This window comes from Dreissena polymorpha, chromosome 16 (genome assembly GCF_020536995.1).
Source record: "Dreissena polymorpha isolate Duluth1 chromosome 16, UMN_Dpol_1.0, whole genome shotgun sequence".
Taxonomy (NCBI): domain Eukaryota; kingdom Metazoa; phylum Mollusca; class Bivalvia; order Myida; family Dreissenidae; genus Dreissena; species Dreissena polymorpha.
In genome coordinates, this window is record NC_068370.1 from 14649582 (window position 1) to 14675535 (window position 25954).

At 33.9% G+C, this 25954-nt stretch overlaps 1 protein-coding gene across 1 annotated transcript in view; it reads left to right on the forward strand.

Moving 5' to 3' along the window:
• Window positions 1–18706: 18706 nt before the first annotated feature.
• Window positions 18707–25954, forward strand: part of LOC127862246 (potassium voltage-gated channel protein Shab-like) — a 75983-nt gene continuing 68735 nt past the window's right edge. The window contains exons 1-2 of the mRNA XM_052401291.1: window positions 18707–18898; window positions 22848–23160. Coding sequence (XP_052257251.1) covers window positions 23093–23160 — 68 coding nt within the window. The 5' untranslated portion in view covers window positions 18707–18898; window positions 22848–23092. The remainder of the gene's footprint in view (window positions 18899–22847; window positions 23161–25954) is intronic.

Here is a 25954-nt window from a genome sequence, read left to right on the forward strand (position 1 = left end):
CCAGTCGTCCCATATAAATGTATCGAAGGGTTATTTTCTGTAGATATTTATGCTTATGAAATTATGAAATGTTTTCAATTATCAATTGTTTATCGTAAATCAATTGTGATGTGTATATTTAATAAAGTAATTTTAATCCCGTCATCTAAACCTTCTTGGAATAGTTAAGTTCTGCCGTGTTTCAGGTGATTAAATAATATATTTGCACACATACAAAGACATTTTCATAAAACGTATTAGCATGAGGTTGGATATAAGTATTTAAAGTGGCATTCGCAAAACTGTACGAGTATAATAAATTCTCAGCAATTATTGTATTGATTGCGATTGTCATATACTGGTAATTTATCGCTTCGCCGAACAAATATATATGTCTAAATAATGACTTTGGAGTTTTTTCTAAAGTAGTGTTTTTTTAACATGGCAGGGTAGTACTACATATTGCAGATGATTGGTTTAGTGCAAAAACGCTTAATATAAATGCAAATGCACACACCCTACCAACTCCACATTTCAATTATTTATATCGTGGTGCTTGGAATGTGTGGCACTTACCACGGGAATGCATTGCCACGAATCTGTTTGCATTAATGACGAACTTGAACTGTGTTACAAAAACATATAATACAGAGATTAATCAAATTAATATAATACTCAAAACAGCACTTAAAAATTGAGTTTGTCACAATATTAGCTGTTATAACAACGATGAATTATTAAAAACGAGGGTTTAGAACACATAATCAGCAAATTATATAGGCACTACACATAAAAATCTCATAGACGTGAAAGATATCTGTTAACCAAATTTTCCTACCACGACAATTCTTCGTGTATACTTATTTATCTATTTATTATTTACCATTGTAAGAGGAAGAGTTAGCTTAATCAAGCAATGATTTTGTCTTGCGAAAGTGAAATATTATGTGCGACGCGTCATACGTCGGTTTCCATCTCTTACAAATCGATTTGATATTTTCTGCGGGTTTTGAAAAATACATACATAGGGGCTCCTTTGAACTGAATCGTGTTTGTTAGCTGCGATCATGCAATGAAATATTGTGGCATCCGAATTTCATTAAAATCCTCAGGAGGTGTTAACAAAAATTAAGAGCTGGTTGCCTTGATAGCTCAACTCAAAATTAATCAGATGTATACACACCATTGGTATTATAATTTCTTACAGTAAAGTTTAGAGATGACAACTATGTCAAAGGCATAGAAATCAAGCAATGAATTTAATGATTGCATATATTGTAATCGGAACACCTTATTTAAAGACTTAATTTAGTACTTTTGGTGATATATAGTAAATTTGTAACATTGTTTAACAGGTTTTTGTGCATTGGCATGAGAAAATCCTTAATTCATTTACTCATTCTGCAAGAACAGTTTTTATAAATTATAAAACGTGCATAGAATGTTTAAAGTAAATTATGCGGATTTCATATTAAACGATGGGTAACGCGTTATTTAAAAATAGCTGAATGTATGGTACATATAACCTTGATCATATCAATATTTCATTCACAGCATACCTGTGTATATTGTCGCTAGTTAAGTAGCGAATGTGCAAGAGATGGTGATTTTTGTTGTATTCACTTTATTAAAGATCATACTTTAGAGTATACATGTACCAGTGATCATTGCTTTACACACGTGAAAACGAAATATTCAAGCATGACATGTTTCTTTCGCAGTATAAAAATAAATAAAAGTTTGTGAAACAAAATGAACCATCGTCAAATTTTCATGTGAATAAGAAAACAAAAAAATAAATATGTTCTGACTTGAAAGAGAATAGAAAATATTGAAAGAATTCGTTCAATTTAAAGAGAGCATAGAACAGTCTTTTTTCGACGTATCTTGATACCAGCCCCTTACAAACACGAGAATACATATCGTTTTACAAAAGTATTTCGTGTATTATCAAAACATATTATCTGATCTGCGTAGGAAGCAGCAAACCGTACTAAAGGGTACACAGTTTTTATAAGACATACAATGTTTACATGTATATGATCATTAAACCAAGTGATACTATGTAGCAGCAATAACGTCCAGACATATTATACAAGATATGCTAATATATCGTTTTTTGACATCGTTTTGTGGTTTTCTTTAGATTTAAAAATACGGGGTTAATATGTACTTTGTTTTGGTTGTTTGTGTTTTAAAAAAAAGAAAGAAAAGGGAAATACAACAGAATAGTTATGATTAAGGATGAGTTGCATAAAGAGGGTAGAAAGCATACTGGACTTGTTTATGAAAGTTTAATGTGTTTCCATTTTTGTTCAAATATATGAAGTGTATCATAGTTTAGGGCTATTTCTTTTTCAATTTGAATCTTCAGTTTTAAATAATTGATAAAACAGTTCATTGTAGGTATTTGTTTTCTGTATTTCATGCTGAATATAAAATATTTCATTAATATAATGATGTAATTCACAACGTTATTAACCTCTTGTATTTTGAAGGTATTTATCCCTAAACTGATGTCTACGAGAGATAGTCTAACATTTAATTGTTGTTTCTCTAGAAAGGTTGTCAGTTGATTCCATAGATATTGAATATGTTTACACTCCCAGAAAAGGTGTTCTATTGTTTCAATATGTTCACTACACTTATCGCATAGATTTGTGTTGGATAGGTTGTACTTGAAAAGATCTTTATTTGTAGCTATGATTCTCTGGATGTATTTATATTGAAAATTTTTTAGTGTGCAATTGATAGCTGATTTATATGGCATGACAAATATTTGTTTCCAATTAAATTATTTTTCTCCAAAAAGGTTTTGCCATTTAGTTTGAGCTTTAGAGATTTCGGTAGGGTTTTTAATCTGAAGTGTGTAAAATATTGTGTTCGTTTTGTTTTGTTTTGCAATTATGTTTTCTACGAATGCTTTTTTAGTACATGGTGTGTTATTTGTATTGGTGGCAACTTTATTATGTATTGGTATACTTTTGATCAATGTGTAGTAATAATTCATCTCGACGTATGTTATAGGCTCTTTGCAAGTGAATCCCAGTATCATTTCAGATTAAACCGATTGCATATAATCTTACACCTATGCAAATATTACATTTGTAGATTAACCTATATTTAATTTTTATTTAAGTTGTTATGTACAAATGATGCAACTAGACCTTCGATGTCCTGCGATTAAAACCAATTCGTGTTGTTGCAAATGTTACACAATTAAGACCATACACCACGTAGTGCTTACCTTACCGGTTTTAAGTACTATATGTATTGTTTTCATTCACTGAATGTTGTTGGGGGTTTTTCTTAAATAATTCAAATGGAATTGATTTAAACTTGTCCGTTCGTAAAGAAAATAAAAGGCACATAAAACAGAAGAACCATGGTGCATTACATTATTGAAGATATAAAACTGATCCACTAGAGCCACTAGCAGTCGTTGATATAATATGTAAATAGCTTACTTGTCGTCATGAATGTTCATTTAAATGATTATTGATAAACAGGATAGCCATTTTCTCAGCTTGAAGGTTTACTTTAAACATTTCTTGAAATTTATTTATTGCGTAATAACAATTACTATGGAAGAAAACGTCTGGCATTATAGTTCGTTATTCTTTTCTATTAATAATAAGGAAATATTTATAAAAAAATCGTTTGTTCATCGTTATTAATAACTACAGATTAACAATTTGTTTAAACAATATATAATGTATTTTAAATATGTAATCAAAGACGACGTGAATAAGTTTTGTATTATATTAATTGTTCAGAGATTCAGCTTGCGTGCATTTCCATGTTGCGTTCTCAGATACTACAAATTATTACGCCTTCGTTCAATAAGATCACCTTAAATGAGAGAATTCTGTAAATTGAGTAACATCAAAAAGATTGAAACATGATTGCGCCCATTTCATGTACACGACTTGGACAACGGAGTGGGAAATACATGGGTAACACTGTTTATCAAAATATATCAAAGTATTCTCATAATTACTACATGGCCATCCGTACTTAATCTTCAAATGAATGGAAACTTCATATACGCCACGTTATACTTGGTTCCATCAGATTAATCCAGAGATCATTTTTACGATGCATTGTTGTTGAGCGGAGTTCATTATTTCAATGGGCTGTCGATGCGGATACTGTTCTTGGAATGTGCGAATGATGCATGCATTACAACAGTTTATAACAACATTTGAGTATATATCATTTATTACCTGAGAGTGCAGAATCACCCTCTATAACGGCTACCGTATTTCTATATTGACATCATATACTTCATTTACGCGTTAAATAAAAGCGCATAAACTAGCTCCATGTTGTTATATAAATTCAATCTTAATATACCCAATTGATGACAATCAGATCTCACACACAGTTGTCAAAAGCATGTGCATGTTCAAAAAAGTCAAACGAAATACTGTATGAAACGTATGAAGTCCTTTCTAATAACCACACTCATCAGCAACAATTTGGATCAAATGTTTGAAGAAAACCAAATTGTCTCTACTAAATTAAGATCTTTAAAAATACAGTATTGCAAGCTTCATATATAAAAGCTTCTATACATCACACTATTTAGACTTCATATGACCAAATTAACTCCTTTGTAATGAGTGGGACTACATGTTGTCCGTCCACAAGTTGTGTTTTCAATAAACTGGCAGTAAACAGACAATTATATGTGAGGTAGGAAAAAACATTGTTTCTCTGAAGATATTTAATAAGACAATACTTTTAAAACTTTTGAAATAAACTAAAATAGAAACTGTATCAGTTATAATGAGAATAATTCAAGTCCACTTTTGATACGAAGCGCGTTTAGTTGAAAACTCTACGTAAATTCATTTGAGAGAAGTATTGTCCGGTATCAGCATGTAATACTACCTATTAACTACCTGCTTGAAGTGAAAACGTTACATTTAGCTTCGCAACAAAAACTATCATGGTTATCAACAGAGTGCCAGTTATTGTATGCAAAATCGTGTATTGACCTACTGTCTAACGAATAATCATGAATTTCGCTTTATTTCATGTTGCGTTCACTTACAAAGCCTACCATCTACTCTATGGCTAAGGCCAAAAGCTCCCAAGTTGACAACTAATACTGCTGGCGCCAAAACAAGAACAGTGAATCAACACAGAATAAAAATTATTCCTAATTTCCTGGCATTGTAAAAGAGATATTAACGGGCACTGTCCGAATGCCTTATCGTCAATCCATTAAATGTCATGAGCTTTATATGAATGGATATGACATATGCAGTGCCATTCAAACCGAACCAATTATCAGCATTGTATTGTAATGCAACACTTGATACTTGTAACCTCATATTCGACCAGATCATGTTTCAAGCTAAGAGACCGTACGTATGACGGTTTTTTTCTCTGTGGTAAAATTTTAGAAAAATGAAATCAACGAATCCTAACTTGCAGGCAATCGTTACCTTCTTCTCGTCTTAAGTACTTATAAAAAAAAGAAACGGCTGAATTCCTTCAACTTTTACTTGCATTTATTTCAGTAAATTTTGTATAACATATAATATATAATCAATTAAACCTAACTTAACTTGTTCCAATTTGTTATTGGATAAATGTATATATTGAAGTTTTTACTATTTTATTTAAAGCTTGAATTCGACTCAGAATTCTACATACGTGGGGATATTTATGTATATTTCGATGTTAAGTTATATTACATTACAATTTAATACATTAACATAAGATTAAAAGTGTATATATAGTAGCGAAATATCCATAAAAAGCAGCGTTGTACGCCGCATTAAAACGATTGAAGTTGTGTTTAATTAAGTATATGTGAATATGTTGCTACGTACACTTAATTTTGAGGCATTATTGTATGTTGTTCAACATACGTTTAGGAACGGAGAGTAAATAAGCTTGCGTAAATCTATACGCGTGGCATATTTGTGGCAAAATGGAAAAGTATACACTTAAGTACTGTTCTTTTTTAATATTGTATCTTTATTAATATTCTGGGGAAAGAGTTTAAAGAACAGGGAAAATAATCCTATTGGCCACAAAATAACTTACACTGCGAACCCAAACTATGTATGAACAACACTTAGCATGCAAGTTATCATTTACATGTTGTTTAGGTCAATATAGAATTAACGAATAGAGCGGAAACTTTGTGGAAACACCGTAACAACAATTATATCCATGTTAACATGTACATTAATATCAATGTATCACTTAATGCTACCATTGTTGACTTGGTGATATATACAATGCCTGTTGAACGGTCACATTACAGATACCAATATATGCGGTTACATATTGGCACTGTTCTCGTAACGTTTAATCATATCAGCATTATTTCCTAGGTAACCGCTCCGACTTGTATCAAATATCCATACCAGTATTTCCAGTAGAATTGATTTGCGGTTTCTACATGTTTTTCGAGTATATTTGATGTAAATATTTAGCGCACCACCTAGGTACTAGTTATTGATTGGATAGTTTTATCGGCATTGATACAAATCGGCATTTATCTGAATTCTTTAGATGTGTGACGATCTATTAATTTGCGTAAAAGCAATCATTAAAACGTTCATATTGCTGCTATAAGGATTGTACATCTTTAAATGGTATTACTGTTTTGATTAAACTGTTTCAAACTATGGAAACTATTTGGAAATTTAATTTGAATCTGTAATAACAGATGTCATACTGGCTACACTTCATTAATTATTTATACTCCTTTGAACATTACCAAAACATGTTTTTTTGTTTTATTTCAGGCATAACATTTCGAGAAACTCCAACCGTTTGATGATCGTTCTCATTTCAATTAGCAACATACTGGACTGCAGGAGATGGAAGTGGCGTCTAACAACTGAATAGCAATCACATCGACCTTTACGATTGCCAACTCATCTGGTGCAAAGAGATAGCATATAGTGATTAATGTTATATAAAATACGTAGAATAACACATTTGGTTTATATGCAGTTAGTAATGCGTTATTATAAGTAACATAAACAGAAAATAAATAATGTTACCGTTTGAAATCTTTAAACGCATACTTGCAAGAAGTGCAGAAATATTAAATATATGAATAAGTGGATCAGGACCATTTGAAGAGTCATAAAGTGTCTTGAACGTTAACGAGCTGTGAAAGTAGACAGACAAATACGAAATGGAGAATGGGTGTGAAAAGGGAGTCAATGAATGAATGGGACATAGCAGTATGCAACAGTGTACCGTATGTTTTCATATGTGCACAGATGCAAGGAATACATTCACTACGAATACATTAGGTTCAGTAGTCAATATGACGTGACCGACATAATGAAGTAACAATAACTCTGCTCGTATAATGAAGATTTATTTTAAGAATTTCAATTAAGTTGTTGTTAAGAAAAACGTCAAATTGTCGAAAGCAAAGTGTATTACCCTTCAAAAGTCAAAATCTGCAAGGTATTGGGACGTCTTTCTTAAAAAAAGATATACGAGTGAAATAATGTATAAGTGAATGCATTTGCAGACACATAGTGCGATGTTACAATTCAAGTTCAATCGAATTTGTAGCATGTTTCAATAATGTGTTTGTTATTATGAAACCTAGCTTGTTAGTAATTAATTCAAATTTGGTGAACTGTTTAGGATGCAGTAACACTCGAAGCACTATAAATACCACGCATTGTGATGGTGTGACATATAAGGATGAAACATCCAGATAAAGCACAAGCAATGCTGCTAGAAAACCTTAGGATTATCTCCGAACATCGTCAAAGGACCATGTTACTTGAGAGACAGAGGTAAAGCTTGCCAGATTTTGTTTTCATTTATAGTAAACCGTTAAGCGTATGTTTGAAAAATCAGCAACAAATACAAATTATTTGTCATATGGAATTGGTTATATGAGCAACGTTTTGAGAAAACTGGGCTTAATGCACAGGCTACCCAGGGACGACACTTTCGGCTTTTATTGTATTTTTAGTTACAATGAAGTATCTCCTTTCCGAAAATGAAATTAAGGCGGAAAGTGGCGTCCCTGATTAGCCAGTGCGGACTGCACAGGCTAATCTGGGATGACACTTTACGCAGATGCATTAAGCCCAGTTTTCTCAGAACGTGGCTCATATGATCTTATATTTGTTATCTTAAGATTTTTAGTTAAACACTATTTGCAATCAACATATAAATCAAATAACCGAGCGTCTCTATCGACATAAATAATTGTACTATAACTAATGAATGACTTTGACCGTGGAATATGAAATTGTAAAGATGAAACATGTGTGCACGTAAAGAGATTTATCGAACATACCAAGACCCCGCCGAACGTTCAACATGTGTGTATGATCACGAATTTCGTATGTATGCTTATCGCCGTTCATCTATTCAAACATAAATTAACACATCAAACATATTTTTATAAAACAAATATATATTTGATAGTGAAATTTTTTTTCACAAAAGTTAATTTTTCGTTATAATATGATTATTTATCATTCAAAATGATGTTTTCACTAATTAATATCATAGCCACACGCTAACCACCTGTGCATTACTATAATTGCACAGCCGTTGCATACAAGTACATCGAGCCATACAAAACTTGTACAAAATGAGCTAGTCTATCGTTACAGCGACACACAAGTTTTTCACGAAAGGATACAATATGGACATATTAATGCATATGTACACATGTGGTAATACATTTGGCCGTGCTCTGTGAAAAGGGGGTTTAATGCATGTGCGTTAAGGGTCGTTTAAGATTAGCCTGTGCAGTCCACACGGGCTAATCAGGGATGCCAATATCCGCCTTAACTAAATTTTTGCTGAGAGAAGACTTTCTTCAAACGAAAAATATCATAAGAGAAGAAAGTCTCGTCACTGATTAGCCTGTGTGGACTGCACACGCTTATCTGAGACGACACTTTACGCAAATTCATCAAACCCCCTTTGTACAGAGCGTGACTCAGATATTAATGGTAAATATTTTGCTGTTTTGCAGACGCGCCTCTAGGCCCGGTTTTGAAATGTCCAGCTCCAAATGCTCGTCTATGGACAATTCTAGTGGCCAAAAGTAAGTCTCATTAACTATGATTAGACATAAAAACGAGCTGCCTTACGAAAACAAAATTAATGAATGAAAAGTGACTTTGGTGGGTGTTGTAAGATGTACAAATCAATCAGTTAGATGTCTGTTTTGTTGTGATAAGTTCCCATAATTGTTGTCGCCAATCAATATTAAAAGAGGCAGCACAAAGCAGAAATAACTGCTTGGAGTGTCAACTGTGCAATACAGTTGGAAATAACAGTTTAATAAGTTTATGTGAACATGAACGCACAATATGCATAAAATGTATAACGGTTTTGTCGTGGAATTACTTATAGTAAGTGTATCCCTGTTATCGGCCCTCTTGATGAATATATAGAATTTTGGAAGTGAACAAATACAAACACATGTATGTGTTAGATATCAATCCATGGTTAAATGTGTATTCTTATACATAACAACGCAAACTTCATTAAAATCGGCAATATTTTGTCAAAATACTGGCTAGACCTAGCTCCCTAAAGTAATATGTATAATGTAAAATGGGTCATAGTATCGGCTCGTCTGATTGGTTGCTACGATTTGTTAATATGCGTATGTGCTTGTTCTAAAAAGAGTATCTTAAATGGAAAAACGATTCCCTTGCACATGTTGTGCTTAAAATATGTTTACTTTTTATTCAAAAATAAGCGGCATATAGAAAATTAAATAGAGCTACTATTAATCCATAAACATACTAACAAAATTGTGTGTTACGTAATTTAAAAATCATAGCATCACATTGAAATAAACATAACCTTCTTCCCAACGAACATCGGAAATCATGAGAATGATCGTCGTAATATGCATGGAAAGCCATCGAATAAATTACAATTGTAATAAAAAAATTACTTTCCAGCACTTCTTGAGGGTTTTTCGTTAAAGTCACGATACTATGAGGACGGCAAACACAATTAGAGTAAGGGATACTGATATTTTAAAGAAGAATTGTAAGGAATACAACGATGTTAAAACTAATTGATGAGTTTGCACATGGTACGCCCATCCAGTTTGAACAATATCTTGACCGTTAAATTTTTAATAATATTAAAAGGAAATGTCAAGCATTTGTTATTGACAGCTGAATACTATAACGGGTTTTTAAATAACACAGTAGTATGTACGACGTCTGTTCGCTGATCATAGTTGCTGTATATACGAATAGGAAATGTCAACGCTTTATGTGAAGTAGAATGAAGACGAAGAAGATGATATATGCTTGTCTGCACATGAGACGGATGAAAAACGATATTAGTGACGGGAAAGTGTTTTCATTTATGAAATGTCAGAATGCCGCTTGTTATATGGAATGACACTTTTGTGAATATAATTGCCCTGTTACTTGTGTACAAATCAAAGAAAGAACACGCATTAAACGTAAGCTAGACGAAAATACTAGAAATTACCATTCTCTTCATAAATAGACACGCAACTTAAGTAAATTAACTTTTTGTATTTAAAGTATATTACAATCATTTGAATCTCAGCGTATCGTAAATAGCGAAAGAAAATTTTACCAAATCTTTTCGACTTAAAGAGTAGAACACATTTACATGCTTTGTCAAAAGGGGTTTTTATGTATGTGCGTTAAGTGTCGTCCCAGATTAGCGTGTGCAGTCCGCACAGGCTAATCAGGGACGACATTTTCTGATTTTAAAATATATGTTTTACAAAGAAAGTCTTTTTAGCGAAAAAAAGCTTAAGCGGAAAGTGTCGTCACTAATTAGCCTGTGCTGTGATTGCACAGGCTAATCTTAGACGACACTTTACTCACATACATCAAACCCCATTTTTACAGGGCATGGCCCACTTAGATTGAGTTTATACTTGACTTAATTCACTTATTGTTACGTACTGGCTCATTCCTTCACTTTCATAATTTAAGGGACTCGCAGTGTTTTTTTATCATCATACTCAGCTAATTAAAAGAATGACACATCAATGATAAATGTGTTTTCTTATTAAGATATTCATCAACAATTGTAAATCAACTATATGAGTCGCGTTCTGAGAAAAACTGGACATAATGCGTGTGAGTAAAGTGTCGTCCCAGATTAATTTGTACAGTCGCACAGGCTAATCAGTGACGACACTTTCCGCTTAAACTTGATTTTTGATAAAGACGGACTTCCTTGAAACTAAAAATACCATAAAAACGGAAAGTGTTTCCTGGTTAGCCTGTGCGGACTGCACAGGCTAATCTGGGATGACACTTTACGCACATGCTTTAAGCCCAGTTTTCTCAGAACGCGGCTAATATATTTGAGTCCGAACATTGTGTGTGCATGTGTTTGTTATCATTGTAACGCTCTATTATGTCCAAAGGGAGGCTACTTGCATGGTGTTTTTGATCTTGCACCTTTTATTATTTCCCATTATCGACAACGTACTTGCTTCAGGGAAATAAAAGTCAATAAAAATCACTCAAAGTAGGATAAACTCTCAAAATCAACGAATGCTTCACAAAATATTCCGTAAAAAAAAGTTTACCCATAAATAATCAGTGTTCCTTATAGCAATAGCCAAAATGTCAACGTTAGATGTGGTATGGTAACAGAGATTTAACGAGTTAACAGCGTCGGAAGAACGACGTATCCATGCACACGTCTGGATTTAGAAGCTGCCCGATGCCAATGTCGCGTTTTGTTCGTAAATGTTCGAATATCGTAGCCGGAAATTCATATGGAATATATTATGACAAAAACACACCCAAAAACGAGCATTTTGTATCGCCTTAAATCTATGTTACCAAACCACACCTAGCGTCGAAATTGTGGTTTCTGCTAAAGCTATTTCTATTGGGAACATTTTTTATGTTTTAGCTTTTTATTTTAAATACTGCATGAAATATTCTTTGTGTTTGAGTGCTCATGCGCTTTTCATACATAACATACATATGGTAAGGAGTATGATCTTGTTCCAAATAGCTATTTTGTAAGCTCACAATTTTTCTCCTAATGTATTTTTTTTCAAAGGGAGAGTATTTTTTATACTGATGTTTACTAGGTCTATGCATCTGAGATTGTACTGTTTAAAAATTAAGTGATCATTGTTAGACATCTGTATGCATATATGTACAACTTAAGGCCGTTAAATTAAGTTAAAAACGTAAAACTTATATTAATAAATATAAATTCACTTATATTTGAAATATTGATAACATTTTTTTTTTTTGCTAAAGAAGTTATTGACATGCTGTAGTTTACAGTACATTGTAGAAGTTATTGACATGCTGTAGTTTACAGTACATGACATGCTGTAGTTTACAGTACATTGTACAATCATAAAGTTTTCAATATATAACTTGTCATCAAGCTATAAAGAGATCGACTCTGCTTTGAATATAACATTCGAATCAGAGAATATTTCTACAATGTTATTATTAAGAAATTTCAGATGTTGTTCTTAAGAAAGTACGAGGCAATGTTATAAATTTGTCTAGAGGACGTTTGGCTATTTTCTCATTTTGTCATTGACGTGTTTGAGATAAAATAATTCACGTGGTTGCAAATTTACAATGTTAACATATATTCGAGCATAATTGTATATTGTAAGGAAAGTGTTCATAACTCTTTCATTGAAATGTCTGATAATATTTGCGCTATACACTTCGATTTAGCAAACACATTAATCATATAACATTCATAAAAATGAGATTATTTTGCATGGTTAATGAATGATTTCTTTGATGTTCTGGAAATTTCATCTTGTTTTATTTCTGTATTCCCTGTGTTTATTTTGTTTTATTTTGTTTATGGAATCAATCTAACGTTACTCTCGTTGGGGAATATACCGAAGAAATGATTTCTTACAAACATGACATAGCTTTTAACAAGGTTGAAATATCAATACATCTCTACAAGCGGTCGATGGCAAATATTTGGCAGGGTTGTCTTCACAATCATAGACAAACATATGAGCCGCGCTCTGTGAAAAGCGGGTTTAGTGCGTGTGCGTAAAGTGTTGTACCATATTAGCCTGTGCAGTCCGCATTCCGCACAGGCTATTCAGGGACGATACTTTCGGCCTAAACTTAATCATTGCTGAGAAGGGACTTTCTTTAAACAAAAAAACACATAAAAGCGTTAAGCCGACCCTGATTAGCCTCTGCAGAAAATAAATAATTAATATATATGATTAACAGAATAAAATTATATTAAACTATTGTGAATAAAACTGGTGTCATCCTAGCTGGTAAATGTGTACGCTTAAATGATTATATTCAAGGTGTGGGATATGTCGACCTTATAGCTTGCCATGATATGCGATAGAAATTTAAAGCTGATTCAATTTATATAGAAGCTAAATACATTTCACCAACCACCAATAATCGCAAAATAACAAACATTAAAACAGGTAAAATATATAATTGGCATGTTTAAACCGTTTATTCGAGCATGAAATGAGCTTTATTTTATATTACGCTAACAGAAGATGTGTTTATTTTATATCAACATGCAACATACCACAGTTGCCTGTTACATAGTTTAACGCTCTTATGTACATCAATCCTCTTATAATCGGACTAAAGGTCGATGGCATTTATTTAATTAGTACATAAATGGCAAATTATATTAACAATGACCCTACACACGCTATACAAAACGCAACGGCTCGTTAATGAAAGTACGTTTTTATTTCGAAAATGTCGACAAGAACTATTGATTTAAAAGTATATACGAGTCGCGTTCTGAGAAAACTGGGCAAAATGCATGTGCGTAAAGTGTTGTCCCGGTTTAGCCTTTGCAGTCCGCAAAGGCTAATCAGGGACGTTTACCGTTTAAATGAAGTCTCTTCTGAGCAAAAAATCCAATTTAGGCGGAAAGAGTCGTCCCTGAATAGCCTGTGCGGACTGCACAGGCTAATCTGGGACGGCACTTTACGCACATGCATTATGCCCAGTTTTCTCAGAACACGACTCAATCATCACCATTCACACCGTTACGAAAGCATAGTCAATTTATTTGTGGATTTTGCTTCGAAGCAAATTCTCACGTAACCCATCTTTATGAAGGATACTTTGTCAGTTATATTCCTGTTAATTATTAAGACCAACAGATATATATCCTAGCCGCATTGACGTTCGTTGACACTAAGAAGTACTTTGCTCTTAGCGTTATTTCTACGTATTCTTCAAGCATGTCACATTTATTTCGATATAAAAAACTGGAACTAATATTACAACAAGAACGGAAGAACACTGGTAACGTTATTTAAATATAATACAGGTAATTGCGTTAATCATTAACCCATTAAGAAAACGCACTGCAGCTACAAATACAAAAAGGAATTTTATTGTTTTACTTAACCTCTAAAATTATGTTTGTGTAAAATTGCCCAATAACATGGAAGCTTGCGTTGCTCAGTTTAGACCCCATTTTGCGAGAGTAGTATACATGCAATTCGACTGGGCCAGTAAGCTTGAAGGATCTGTTGTAAATAGCACTATATCATCCGCAAAAAATAACATATGTAAAGAAAGTCTATCTATATATTGAGAGTGAGCTTCTTAAAAATCTTACCCATCAGTTGTATCATGTATAAACAGAATAAATAGAAAGAGGGTCCCTTGATTAACCCCTAATGAAATATCAAATAATTTGGAGAATGAATTGTGGGTTGTTGTTTTTTCAAATCTTTAATGCAGGATTCGACACTTTGATTGAGATTCTTAAGAATGTTTAGTATCTTACAACTTAGATCCGACAAGTACTTTTTCGTAATCTGTAAATGCGCAATAATAGAGATTTATATTATTTGCGAAGACGTTTTGGATTATTGAGTGTAGCATAAAAAGGCAATCAAACGTACCAGGGTTATCTCAGAATCCAAATTCATATTTATTAGGCATTTTTTTACGTTCACAACACTTATTAACTTATTACTTAGGCCTTTAATACCAAAGTATTTTTCCCAATCAAACAGGCTTTAATTAAATGAAACCATAGATTGTCAACTTCATCTTCCTGTGCCACCTCCGTGTCGCCATAAATACGAATACATACTGTTTTTAACAGCTAAGCTACCTATTCACGAAGTTCTTAACCCATTTATGCCTAGCGTCTAGAAAAATGCCTTGGCAAACAGCGTAGACCCAGACCTCATCAGGGTCTGCGCTGTTTGCTTTAAGGAATTTCTGTAAGAAATATTCTAAATACAGAAATAAATATACAAGACATCCCTAATTTTGCAAATAATTGATCCAATTTAGAAGGATGGGAAAGTCCAGTAGGCATAAATGGGTTAAAGTTCACCGATGGGACATCGCATCAGAAATAACCCGCGTTCTGCGTTAGGGCTATATCTCGTAATCAACTTTTTTTTCTTGCTGTTGTTATAAGTAACGACTATGTAAAAAAAATGCATATTTGAATGAAAACACGTTCCTTTAATGTGAGAAGCGGGCTATGCATGTAGTAGTTTTATTTGTGAGTAATTTCCGCTTCTCAACTCTTATGTATGACATTATTTGTTAATTAAACAGGCAGACATCATAATATTGACAGGAACGAAAGAATATGCCCCATGTGTAATTGTAAGGATATCGAAGATGAGTACCATTTCATTTTAATATGTCCGCAATACCTAGAAAAAAAGAATCAAATATAGTCCAGAGTTCCATTACAAGTATTGCCTTTAAAGTAAAATAAAATCAGAAACAAACACGGCGGCAACGTTAACGGAATATAAAAATAAATAAAAATGTTAATCTTATTAAAAAATAAATAAAAGTTTGAAGGTTACTTTAAGCATATGTTGGGGAAAATTGTTATAAAGCGTATACTCTCACCGCCATGTTTCTGGTGAAATATACTCAATATGCCGGAATGTTTTTTTTTCTAGAATTTCCTTTTGGATCATTTATATTCAAACATTTCAGACCCGTGAAAGCACTGTCCATAGACATTCCGATTTGTTTTGCTTTCTTGATATTTCTCGAAGTAAGAAATGAGTTAATCGATTGTTGTGTCTATTTGATCAAATGTTCGCAAGAAAGCATATATGTTCTTCTATCACGCAAGTATGAAACTAGATTATATTTATATTGGAGAACACGGTCTGTCAATACAGAACATGACTTGTAAGCTGTTTATCGACTTGAAGGTTTCTGATCAAACATAGGACAAATACATCCCTGAACTATTTCCATTTCATATTTCTCTCATTGTTGAAGTCTACATTAAACATACTTAAACAAAATAATGTAGAAATATTGGCTGACATACATTTTTCAAACAATCAATAAATGATAAAACCCCGCGGCAAATGAGGATATCTACCTGGGGTGGTATTCCAGAAACATCTTAAGTCATTTCTTAAATAATTTCACTTCAGTTCAAAATTACAATAATTTGTGTTTCTTGACTAAATAAGGAAACACATGTTTTTGGGTATTCTTAAAATAACATTGGCATGATGATGTTATTTAAATGTATATAGTGATGCCAATCTATTGCAATATGAAACGAAACACTTACGAAAATTCCCAATTTAAGGATAAGAATAAAATTTAACTTAAGATTCTTCTGGAATACGAACCCAGTAATTGAAAAAGTCGTCATTGTGTTGGGTATAAATTTTAGCCCCACGTTTGACATTAAACAAGACCCGTCGACTTATCTTGATGATCAATAGTATTAACGAATAACTCACATTTACTGCCGATGGCACCTCCCCTGTCTTTGTCGATCGGAATTACAATCACCTTTATTGCACATGCTCTCTTATAAGTCAATACTTATCGTTTAACCAAGCAATAACTCACGACTTTTAAAGCATTCGGTAGTGGACTCGTTTCAGAGAGCTTTTGATAAATTGGTAATTTAATTTTTCTGATTGTCTCATGTTTATTCAATGAGAAACTGGAATCGATATTATCTGAATAATGGCGTAGTTTCTTACAGGGTAGTACAATGGAGCAACGTGGTACTAACACTTCGCTCTATTCGCGCACGGCTATAATTGGGAACTTGTATAAGCGCATCGAAAATTATTTGACAAACAACTATTTAAACAAACCGTTTTGTTCGCCTACAAGGCACTCATTGTACACATTTAGGAATCGACGGTATGGTTATATTGACAAACTACTCCAAAGGTATGCACTCACTGGATCAAACTTAATTCAGTTCGAATCACGATAATAGAGTGTTTTTTTTACAAACCATTTAAGATTGTGTTTTGTCTATTACTTGGAGATACAGCAAACCAAGGCACTCATTGTTTCGATTCTGGGATCGACATTGCCACTCATATTATTGGCAGTTCGCAAGTTTTCATGAGACCACCGTGTTGCCATGGTAAATTGTGCCTGATTGGTATCAGTTAACAATATGATAACTATCGATCTTTACCAGTGCATACGTCATGTCCATTGCGAAAAACAACGCGACATTTTGAGTGCATATCATTGATAATGATAAAACTGACACATTACATTGTAACTTTGTGTGACACGATTTCCATTCAGTTAAATACGTTTCTACTCTGAATCGATGGCAAACGTTATCTTTGAACAATCACAGTTTTCAATCTATGTTCTTGCACGGCCTGTGCGATAATTGCAAGTGATGTGCAAGCTTTATTTAACCCATTTATGCCTAATGGACTCTCCCATCCTTCTAAATTGGATCAATTTATTTCTAAAATTAGGAATGTCAAGTTTATTTTTTAATATTTTTAGAATATTTCTTACAGAAATTCCTTTAAGCAAACAGCGCAGACTCTGATGAGACGCCGCATCATGCGGCGTCTCATCTGGGTCTACGCTGTTTGCCAAGGCCTTTTTTCTACGCTAGGCATAAATGGGTTAAATACGTTTCTACTCTGAAACAATTGCCAACGTTATCTTTGGAAAATCACAGTTTTCACTATATGAGTCGTGTTCTGAGAAAACTGGGCATAATGCATGTGCGTTAAGTGTCGTCCCAGATTAGCCTGTGCAGTCCGCACAGGCTAATCAGAGACGACACTTTCCGCCTTAATTTGATTTTTGCTAAGAAGAGACTTCATTTAAACGAAAAAGGTCATAAAAGCGGAAAGTGTCGTCCCAGAGTAGCCTGTGCGGACTGCACAGGCTAATCTGGGACGACACTTTACGCACATGCATTATGCCCAGTTTTCTCAAAACACGACTCATATGTTCTCACACGGCCTGGGCGATAATTGCAAGCTTTATTCACGATTGTTGTCGAACGCCTTGAAGTTTTCTAACCACATGATGTGCTATTTTACATTGGATCTGGGAGATTCCGCTTGTATATTAGTTCTGGTCATAGACAAGTGTTACTCCCTAATACATGTGCACACTGCGCTTCCTTTAAATGATGTGATTTGAAGTGTCTTTTAACATTTAAGAATGGGATTGTAAATTTTTATTTATTATGTGCGCATTTTCTAGGGAACTTACTTTTGTTCAATTCGTTTAAGTGACGAACATTTTCAAAACGTCACGTCCGCAAAAGTTACTGCCGGTAAACGTTCATGCTAACAGTAAATACTAAATAATGCATTTGAGTCGTTTCACATATTATTTATGGAGTGAGGACAGAGGGATAAATAACACTGCGAGTACACAGCGTTTTGTGATCGATAATCGATAGTGAATCTTTACACTGAGCTCCTGTATACATGAGTGTGTCACATGCTACAGACGCTTTAGAAAAAGCTTTGACACAGTGACGTTTTACCGATTTAAAAAAAAAATCAGTTAATACTGTGATAAATATTTAGATTTTGCATTTGGAAACTTAAGACACTTGTTAGAAATAATGTGTGGCGTGCGCCGTTGATTCTATGGCTTATAACGGATACTAGTTCTGCGAGTTTATTTCTTGGCAGGTTTGTGTGATTTGTTTAGGGACTAAACGTTATTTTACACATATGCGTATTGGTTGCGTGCATTTTTGTCGAATAATACAACATATTTCAGAGTTACAAAATGACTAAATATCAGGAGCCGTTTTGTTAACATAGAGTTGAATCCATTATGTTACAAGAGAAACTTTGCTATCAGTATGTTAACCATTCTCGTAATGTTATGATTATCGTTTTACAGATTACGTTTGATCTTATATGTTTTAAAGTCAGAAGTAAAATCGCTATTTGTTGCTGCTTATATAATTTTAACGGCTACAGCGGGACATATACAGTAAAGCGCATGTAAAGACACCATACGAGCCATCTTGATTATATGCAAACACTTAATACACACTACGCGTCATCAGTCTAGTTTAAAGCATCTTTACTTTATGAATACGTTTGTATGACTTAGATATGAAACAAATTAAATAAACATACAATTATTTGAACATTGTGCTCCCACTAACTACATCTTTAAATTGTAAATGCTTGTTCTGTTTTCAAAAACTATTAAAGTTAACTACATGACCGGAATACATGAGCAATCTCTCCTTTCCACTTTAATGTATTCTAAAGATCGGATTGGAAGACAATATTGAACTGTAAACGAGAGCTCCGTGCTTGCCTGAGAATAATTGACGAGTGTATATTACGGTACCCCGGTCTCTGAGTTTTATGTCTGCCACACATGCGCATTCTCCGTGGAAATATCTAAGGACACGCAACGGTTTACTTAACAAATTAAAGATCGCACAATTAGTAATTCCCTCTAGTCTTCCGACATTATGCAGTGAACTGTCTGAGAGTTAAAGAAGCTTGTAATTGTGGTTGTCCTTAGGGTATACATTCTCCTTCATAGAATAATACGTTACCGCATATGCACGCACGCTTGTGTTCACTGTATTGTTCAAATATTTGTTCACGAATAAACGAGCGTTAAAGTGTTTTATTAACTTTCTGAACATGTCAATAATCGTTTAAATCTTACGGAATCTGCGATGGTAATATTTTCCACTGAACATTCTCTAAGAACTTCATGAGCAGTTGGCAGAATTCACTGCTTTAACCTCCGTTTAAACGTAAAGTATATTATATCGTAACGTAAATGAAATCGTAACGTAAACGCTTTATCGCTGGCGTTTGGTACACGTTCATACTAAGGATACGCGTGTATCGATTTGCAAATGGCATCGACTGACTGTTTGGCTTCTATTAAGCCCTTCATTCGATCGATTTAGAGATTGATACCGCACTGGTCTGATGTCTTATTAGTTTTAACGTATTGATTCTGGCAAATTGAAAAGGGAACAGATCGTACTTTGGATAGAACGTCAGTAATTACAGAACTAGTACCAATTTATTATTGTATTGTATTTACATACATTTCCAGTTTGTGGTATGTTTTGCCATTGCAGTGGTTAATCTGACGTACAGAAATGTCGTTTGCATCTCTCACCATATATCTCTGTAGAGACACTCTTGACAATAACGGTTAAATCAAATGAACGTTTTTTTTAAATTAGGATGGCCATAAATAATCATAAAAGAATTGAAATCAAAATTTGATTTCTTGGCATATTTATTGTTTACATTCCCGTAGATGATCGATGAATTTCGCGACTTTACAAAAAAAAACGAAACGTGACACGAGAGGAGTTTAATGTTCGTTGTGGTTTTACTATTTTGCTTTTTACTACAACCATGTGCGATTGAACTGTTTTCTGCGCAAGCTGTGTGAAGGCAAGATAGTTAAATCAGATAAATGTCGCTGTTAAGTTTCTGAACCAGCTACTGAAATGAATATATGGTTGGAACTAAACTTCAAGATAGTATGTAAAAACGTTTTAACATTAAGCTCTATATATTATTTCCTCACGACATGTCAATGTCACTTAATGTCGTTTTTATTAGCACGATTGTACGTCAAATGTGAGGGAAATTTCTGGTTGTTGGCCGTGGTATTTGGCATGCCTTATCCAAAAAATTGTTCTTTACTCAGAAACTACAATTCTAAATTGCATATTGTTTTTAACCCATTTATGCCTACCGTCTAGAAAAAGGCCTTGGCAAACAGCGAAGACCAAGATGAGACGCCGCATTATGCCAGGGTCTGCGCTGTTTTTGATTAACGGAATTTCTGAAAGAAATATTCTAAATATAGAAATACATATACTAGACATCCCTAATTTTGGAAATGAATTAATCCAATTTAGAAGGATGGGAGTGTCCATTAATGTTCGACACGGTACTATATTATTCCAGACCTCTCTTAGGACTAGTTATATTTCTTGAAATCGTGCATTACTTGTTCACATAATATAATTTGATACAATTTTAATCGCGCTCAAAAAGTACTTTTTCCACAATATGTGATGATAGTGTTTATGATTATGCTCCGTCCTATAGAATGTGTATAACCTTATATATATTTATTAAAAAAAAGATAACATTTTAATTCCCAAAAGTATGCATCAATTTTCGATGGGAATTAACCACTTTACCGGTAAGACAAGTAATGTATTGTGTCGCGTTCTGAGAAGACTGGAATTAAGCATATGCGTAAAGTGTCGTCCCAGATTAACCTGTGCAGTCCGCACAGGCTAATCAGGGACGACACTTTCCGCTTAAACTTGATTTTCGGTAAGGAGGGACTTCCTTTAAACGAAAAATACCATAAAAGCGTAAAGTGTCGTCCCTGATTAGCCTGTGCAGACTGCACAGGCTAATCTGGGTTAACACTTTACGCACATGCATTAAGCCCAGTTTTCTCAGAACGCGACTCAATTGATTAGATGTTATTCGTATCTAGAATTCTCGAATTTTAACATGAACAGATTTTTCTTATAATACATTCAGTTTTCTAGGAACAGAAAGTTGTTCATTAGAACATGTGTCAATGTATATCAAAATTATTTATTATAAGGAATATTGCGTACACATACACATTAAACTGCGATATAATTTACCTCGCCTTGTTCAAGGCTGGATGAAACATGATCAGATTGCACTGCCATCTGCGTTATCAATGACTTACAACACATAGAGCCGGCTGAAACAAATGCTGTATCGATCTGCGCTTCATTCTGTTTAATTTATTTAGTTTTAAGGTCCGTTATCCGCATTTAAATAAAACTTTGTATTTCTATAAAGATAAGAGTATAATTACAAAATCAAAGTATTGAATTATTTGTTTGGTTTGAAGATATAATTTATATTAATATTAACCAATTGATTAAAAGGGTTCTTTTACTGTTCCGTGTATCAAATATTGTACAAAATTACAATTGAAAATATGCACTCAGTGCAGCAGTTTATTTATGAATTTAAGGTCGCCGTGGTGTAATGGATATGGTGTCCGCCTTGCGACCGGGAGGTCACGGGTTCGATCCCCACCGTGGGAGCGTTCTTTAGATCTCCCCCAAAGACACAAAGTACTGGTTCTAGGCCCAGGAAACGGACTCGAGAGCGTTTATATAAGCCTAAGGCTTTCGACGCAATCGAGCTAAAATAAATAGGTTTAAACTAAATACGACGTGACGCGTTTTCTATGTTTCTGAATTAATAATGCAAATAGACTGTTTTGAGAGTCTATCAAAATGTTGTCATATCCAATTTAATGGACCGACTCCGTTTTTTTTCTGTTACTGAATCGATTTCGCTTGTACACTTACGAGGCAAAGCGAATTTGACATTCGTGTCGTACGGAATAAACGTCAGACAAAAACTAACCAAATCAATTTCGTTGCGACTTCTTGGTAAACATTTTCATGATGCTGTTAATCGAACATAAAAGAAAATGACGCGGGATGATGGGTACTATACTCTCCTATTTGATCAATTCAAAACAGTTCCTCTTTTACAATATCAGACAATATGCACACAACCAATGTTATCATCACAATAAATATATATCATATTTTGAAAACAGTAGTTTACAAATCTATGGATATTATTAACCAAAATCTTTCATCGGACAAAACAACGCGATGAAAAGCAATCAAAAGAAAAAAAGACATGCGTGAATCATTTAATAAATCAAGACACTTTTGTTCTTCGTTTGGAATAGAGGATGTCATCATAGTGCAATCACTGCGAGTTCTGGACGGCGAAAACTAGCATATTATCATTCATTAACTACAATATATATTTCCCGAGTGTTTCCATGGTGCCCTCATGGTGCGCAAACGGATGAAACTCTGTCGGCGGGGCTCGTCGTCCTCAATGTCGTCGCTTGCAAGCAGGTATGTCCAATAGTCGTTAAATATTATTGAGTCTGGCTCTGGGAAACGGAGTATGTGTGTGAAGTGTTCTCACAGATTAGCCTGTGTAGTTCACACAGGCTAATCAGGGACGACACCCACGGCTGTTATGGTATTTTTTGTTCAAACGAAGTTTTTTTTGGCAAAAAATACAACAACAGTTTTCATACAGCTCGACTAAATTATGATACACTGAATGAGTTATTTTATTAAAATGAACAGTTTTCCCATGTGAAACATAAATTAAATACGCATAGTTTTTTTTTATACATTATTAGACATTATTGTACATGCAACTTGTAATGTTAACTTTGGTTTAAACGCGCTTGTGTTTCTTGTTATGTCTATATTTGCAGTTAAAAAAAGGTTGGAGGTTCTTCTGTCAGATTATAAAGCTCTTACGACAGTGGTGTTGGTAGTTGATTAAAAATCAGAAAGAGGATCGGAAGATTTATTCAGTTCAGTACCTTTAATTAGAACAATCATCATAGACTGATTGACAAATATAATGGTTGTATCGTGTACACATCATGTTCAATATTATTTATTTTATTTATATATTTATATAAAAGTATTAAATATTATCATGTGATATACGTCGGGTGTGTTTGAAATAGAATTTCTCCTGTGCATATCCCAACTAATATTGTGTATAGCTTATAAAAATAATGGATATTTGGTCTGCCGTATTCAGAATTGAAAGTCATTTAACCGCCCAGCAAATCTTCACCACAATCACATATACAACAAAATCGATGTCGTCTTTCAGAATTTCACATTTAAAAAGAGATTCAATTTTGGTAATCGTTGTCTAGACGAAGCCTCGAATATAACTTATTTAACTTAGGCTTCGAGCTATTTTAACAAACAATACACATTTTGAGAAATTCCCCGCCAGCAGTCCCGAATACTACTGCATTGACTAAATTAAAACGTATACGGATAAAGCATTGCGTTTTGTAACGATACTAGCCGAAAGCATTGAATATTTCTCATTTGTACTTACCGCGGCATGTTTTTATGCTCCCGGTAGGGTGACATATAGCAGTTGAACTGTCCGTCAGTCCGTCCGTCCGTTCGTCCGAAAACATTAACATTGTCCATAACTTTTGCAAGATTGAAGATAGCAACTTGATATTCGGCATGCATGTGTATCTCATGGAGCTACACATTTTGAGTGGTGAAAGGTCAAGGTTATCCTTCAAGGTCAAAGGTGAAATATATTGCTTTAAAGCGGCGCAGTAGGGGGCATTGTGTTTCTGACAAACACATCTCTTGTTTTCTTTGTTGTGTATTATAAATTACATGTTGTACTACCTACTGTCACATGTCATGATGTGCTAGCGTAACATAAGCCTGACAAGTTTTGGTATACAAATACAGTTTTGTTCGGGCAACAGATTGTCCATACTGACATTTAAGGAATATCTGTACCCGGGATAAGTTTTGGGGATACACATACCGAGGATAATTATTTCATACTTTCTCACCAATGAGCCGATTATTTCCGTATACAATTTACACATTCGTTCACATTGGAAATGTATCACATTAGGACACATACGATTCTTTTATGTGCCGGTTGAAACTGGTCGCAACTCGACTTTAAAGTTTTTCTGCAGTAGTCAAGTTGCTATTTTGCATGCGTTGCTTTATTTGTGTGTGTTGAGCGGGAAATAGCGCCAACTAGTGGTGCACACAAACCAACCAATACCACATGTACTCTTCTCAATTAATGTAAATTACTAATAATCTTCGTGGGGACTTTGATTCACTGAGTAATTATATCAGTCATAGTGGACTATTGCAATATAATTAACTAATAGAATATATTATGAAATAGCGTTATTGCCAAGTAATTCAATTATATCAATTGTGTCACACCCATAAGGCATCACTGTACTTTAAACGACAACGTTAGACCGGCGCATGCGCCAACACTAGATGTCATTCCCATTGCCTCTAATAAGACATGTTTTTATTATGTCATATGCATTAAGTACTTTATAGTTAAAAAAATAAATGAATGGGGTTTCTTTATACGTGTGTTCAATTTTCTAGTGAGAAATTTAATCATTCAGGTTTAATCATACTTTATCATGTACGTTTTTGTATTTACTGTATATACAGCAAATAAAATGGAAGCGCTTACCTCAATGTCTAAAAGCGTATAACTTTAAAACAATGGCAATGTGTGTATTCTAGTATTACGATTTTCATTTTCTTGAAAAGTTCTACTTCTTATTGAGGCCATGTATAGGGCTGTGAATAAAGCTTTTGTAAAGCATTTGAATTTGAAATACAATGTATATCATTTATTCAACATTATGCACATTGGAAATCACGTGATTAATTCAAGCCAAATATAATGGAGCTTGCGAAGAAAAAATATGTTGATAATTATATATGTTTGTACCAACGAGTTTAAACATTCGGGCCATGCAATGTGAAATAAAGGGGTTAAACTCATGTGCTTAAAGTGTCGTCCCAGATTAGCCTGTGTAGTACAAAGTGTCGTCCCAGATTAGCCTGTGTAGTACAAAAGGGCTCATCAGGAACGACTTCTCCGCTTTTATGATATTTTTGTTTAAAGAAAGTCTCTTCTTAGCAAAAAATGCAGTTCAGGCGGAAAGTGTCGTCCATGATTTGCCTGTGCGGACTGCACACAAAAAAGTGTGCAAACTTCAATCTTTCATTGCGACTGTCAAATACGGCTTGTATTCTATATAATTGTAGATGTAAGTTTACGGCAATCGTCAAGGTTAAATGCATGTAC